We start from the raw sequence: 4,602 nt of genomic DNA on the forward strand, positions 1-4,602 counted from the left end.
ATGAACGGGCGTTTTTAAACGAATCTAGTGAGTCAGTGATTCATGATTACCCATTCATAAATACTGTCACTTGATTCATTTCAGCCGTTCGAATGAATCAATTGAATGAATGATTCAGTGTTAAAAATCAGTGACTTGCCGCCACCTGCTGGCAGTTTTAGTTTATTTTTTAAAGTATCTTTTCAGTTATTTAAATTATTTAATATTTCTATATTTAAAACATTAATCTCATCATGAATTTATGGATTTAATTGCACTCATGCTACCTCTGAGCCTCATTAAATGTCTGAAAGTACATCAAGCCACTTTTGTGTTCTTCTGTGCCACCAAGAATTTGACAAACGATGACAAACTTTTAATAAAGTTAGAAAAAATGCCATTACAAAGTTAAAAACAAAATTCCACTGTTAATCACTTTAAGGAGTCAAATATCACCTTGTAATGGGAAGGCTAATTTTTGATAAAATTTTGGATTATTGATTAGAAGGTGCTCCTAAAATTTTGAACGTGCTCCAAAATTTTTTAAGTTAGGAGCACAAGTGCTCCTAAAAAGAAAAGTTAGCGTAGAGACCTGTATAGATATATCCTAATAAACCATACTTCAATGAAAAGCTTATTTATTCAGTTTTCAGATGATGTATAAATCTCTATAAATCTCAGGTTTTGTGGTCCTGGGTCACATTTGTATGCTAATTCATTCTTACACCATTCACTCTGATCCATACAAACATGAAATATGAATGAATAATCAACTTCTTATGTTAGCATCTATTAAGTTAAGTAATATAATCAACGCTGTCTGCTGTCCAGTTCCAGGTATTTCACTTACCTTTGCTGCAAAGAATGTTTAAGTATTTTGGTGTCGATAATGAAGTATGTGTTTATGTCGTTCTGCATGTGTAACAGGCTCTCATGTTGGAGAACCTTCAGAAAACCTCCACTCATCACATTGGCCTGCAGCCTAACTCCCGGGTGAGCTGAGCTGCGATGTTTTACAGTAGGAATAAGCGTGTTACTGTCTGTTCTTGTGTGGATGGCTTAACTGCTCTAAAACAACTGTACCATTTTGGATTACATGTGTGTTTATTTAGATTGGGGAGGAAATGAGTCAGAACAGCTTCATTAAACAGTACCTGGCCAAACAGCAAGAGCTTCTGAGGCAGCGTTTGGAGAGGGAAGCACGAGAGGCAGCTGAAACTGATGGTGAGTATCAGCTGATAGTGCAAATAGTGTTTTTTTCCTTTTCTTTCTTGAAGCTGAATGTGTTATCTTGTTAACCAGCAAAAATGCTGCATCCTTGTGTAGTAGTAAAGGTGAAATATGGAAACACTGATCATTTACAAGTGCTCTCAACATATGCCAATTTTTTGGTTGATGTGCATTCTTTTTATATCTAGGCATTACATGGGGATGACAATTTTTGACAAATAAAAATAGTTGTTAAAAGAAAAAAAAAGATGTGCAAAATCTGTTTTGATAAGCCAGCTAGCCCTCTGTTGATTCTTCTTACAGTTGCACTACATAGTTATTATACAAAGGGTTTTTGAGCATTGAGTGTTTTGTTAGATGATGATGAATATACTTTGTGATATATCTTCTATAATTTTAAAATAAGTGTACTAACAAAAGCATTGAACTCCTGATGTACGCGTCATGTGGTAAAATGTAAATCTACCTAAATTTACTTGTATATTTATATTTTAAAAAAAAGGAAATTTGAGTTAAACATTCACTTTTTGTAAAATGGGTAATTATGAATTTGTATATACCAATAATGCCAGTAGTTCAGATAATTACTTGCCCTGCCAACATTTTCACTAGCCCTGCCGCAAAAAATTTAATTGCTGCCTTTATCATTGTTTTTGATCTGTTATCTTGGATTCTAATAAATAAGCATAATAAATAAGCATATATGAAACCAATATTTTAGATACCAATAAAATTTTACAATTTCGATACAACAACAAAAACTACTAGCCTGACAAATATAAGTTCAATCATTATTAAAGACACGTGAACAGTTATTAAATAAGAACAAATGAACAAAATACAAACAATAGCACTACTGAATATATAGAACAAAGATACAAATGAAATGATGCTTTAGGATTTTATGTTTGTAGATGTTCAGGTACAGAAACTGAATAATCACATCTAAAATAACATTTCCATATTCTTCAGTGTTGCACCTTGATTTTTCATAGCCATTTTGGTAACCACTGCATTTTAATCATGAATCGATCAAAAAAAAAAAAGATTATAGCATGTGTAGCATGTGCAATGTTTGATTGAAATTAGACTGTATAATTTCAAAATTTGAAGCAAAAACAGAATGGTCTGAATTAGGCATGGGCCGGTATGATATTCTGACAGTATGATAACCTTAGATTAAAAAAAATATCACGGTATCACGGTATTGCGATTACAGCTCTAAAATATGTTCTTTTTAAATGTCTGGGTAAAAAAACAACTTTTTTTTTTCCACTGAACACATTTTATTTTTAAGAAACATATAGAACATTTTGGAACAGTAAACATGTCGGGCTAAATAATTAGAATAAATAATTAAATTCTTCTTAATTAAATGCAGTCACTTAAGTGAGCCTAAACCTGCAGCTCAATAATCAAAAATATAATCAAAACATAATTTCTGTAAAAAAAATAAAATTAAAAAATTAATAAAAAATGCATGCATAAACCTGCAGCTCAACAAGGTTTTTGGAGACATGCTCGCTTTCTACACATTCATCTTTCAGTCCAAGTTATGATGCAGGAATGTTCACCTTTCCCGGATTAAGTTTGGAGCTATGGTTTGGAGCGGTGAGGTACGAGGATGTGTGCACATACACACATAAGGAAAGAGAGAGCGCGAGTGTCACACACACACACACACACGGTCTCTCCGTACAACAGTTTGTTTTTTGTTTTATAAATGTCGTGATTTTGAACAGATGTAAACAATGGCAGGAGGCTTAAAAGTATAGACGTGATACCAGCTAAATTTAATTATTGTACTAAATCGCAGACAAGTACAGTACGTACTTTAGACTGCTATTCCTCACTCTGTGAAGTAACGTGAGGGAGGAAACTAGTTGTCGTTAGCTAGTTAATTAGCCATGTTATCTGCCTTGGTAGCAAGCCAAATAGTATTTGTTTCAACACTGAAACAAACGGCGGGTGGGTCTCTGTCGTGATCGGGGGTGAGAGAGGGAGAAAACCGAAGGTGGCACAGATATATAGTTTATGTTCGACTTGGAAGTATTTATTTAGCGATCGGCGCTAAATCGTAATCTGTACGGAACATCATTGTGTACAGAACATGGTTAGTCTACGTTACCCGAAAAATTCCCATACGACAGACTTCGTCTTTTTCGACGGGGGAAAAAGTTCCAGGGATTCATCTCCTTCGGCCATCCTACACACAGGTGACTCTCACTGACTGCTTACACCAACCGGAGGGGGAGGGATCGTGTGACTCGCTACGCTCTTCGCTGCACACAACTGAGGGAGTCCTGCACTTTCCGTCTTTGACAACACGTAAAAAAACTGCGCATACCGCAGGAACGGTATAAGGGAAAATTTGAGTGGTTTTGAAACCGTGACTTTTCCAAACCGCGGTATACCTTGAAACCGGTTATCGTCCCATGCCTAGTCTGAATTTAGCTTTGTGAAACTATGCTACATAAAACACCTGCATGAAACACAAACAGCAGAGATTGAGACGCAGATTCATTCTCTGCCAGCAGGTGGCACTTATAGAACAGCAGTGTTTACTTGCTTACTGTTGTAAACAAAGCAGTGCTGTGCGTATTAGCACTACTTTAAATGCATTATACCGAGCCAAGATGAAAAGAAAACCATGTAAACTTTTTCTGAAAACAGTCAGTTCCCCTCAGAAACACATCCATATAAAATTGAATATTTAGGATTTTTTTCCCTATATTTCGCAGTGATCTTGCTCTGCCTGCTACAGTATTTTCTCCTCTTTGCATTCATCTTCAGCGTCGCAGGCCTGTTAACGGCCGTTTACAGACTAAATATAATATTAACGTAATATTTCCACACATGATATTTTGAAAAAAAATATTATTTTTATTATTATAAGTCTGAAATAAAAAAATTAAAAAACGCCTGGTCGATCTGTGCATCTCTTCTCCACTGTGTAAGTTAAATATAGATTAATCATTGTTAAAGCTACAAAGTTACTCACCAAGACGGGTATTTTGACATACTTTTGTATGTATTTGTCCGTTCAAACGCAAGAAAGACGTGGAAAGAAACTCGGGGCTCGGGCGTCAGGGGCGTCAGAGTCTGTGCGCGCGCTGTACAAACAGAACAGCTTGTGAGTACTGAATGGAGTTGTCTTTCGTGTCTTTCGTGAATGCTTTTAAGTTGCTTGAATTTTTTAATTAGCAAGGCTTAAAAACAGATACAAATGATAAACTTTCTTTAACGACACGGCAGTGGCCCGATTGGGCCAGTGACAAATCCGTCAACTGTCCCGAGCGTCTTTCACGCTGGCCCCGTCCATCGGGCAGTCAGTATTGTCGAGCCCTGATATATTTATTTATTTATTTATATATATATATATATATATATATA

At 35.6% G+C, this 4,602-nt stretch overlaps 1 protein-coding gene across 1 annotated transcript in view; it reads left to right on the forward strand.

Moving 5' to 3' along the window:
• The window catches only part of LOC107738206 (apoptotic chromatin condensation inducer in the nucleus-like), a 32,988-nt gene that overhangs the window by 4,942 nt on the left and 23,444 nt on the right, over positions 1-4,602 (forward strand). Inside the window, exons 2-3 of the mRNA XM_016549942.1 lie at positions 907-972; positions 1,092-1,203. Coding sequence (XP_016405428.1) covers positions 907-972; positions 1,092-1,203 — 178 coding nt within the window. The remainder of the gene's footprint in view (positions 1-906; positions 973-1,091; positions 1,204-4,602) is intronic.

Source organism: Sinocyclocheilus rhinocerous, unplaced genomic scaffold (assembly GCF_001515625.1).
Source record: "Sinocyclocheilus rhinocerous isolate Xijiao unplaced genomic scaffold, SAMN03320098_v1.1 scaffold254, whole genome shotgun sequence".
In the NCBI taxonomy this organism is placed as follows: domain Eukaryota; kingdom Metazoa; phylum Chordata; class Actinopteri; order Cypriniformes; family Cyprinidae; genus Sinocyclocheilus; species Sinocyclocheilus rhinocerous.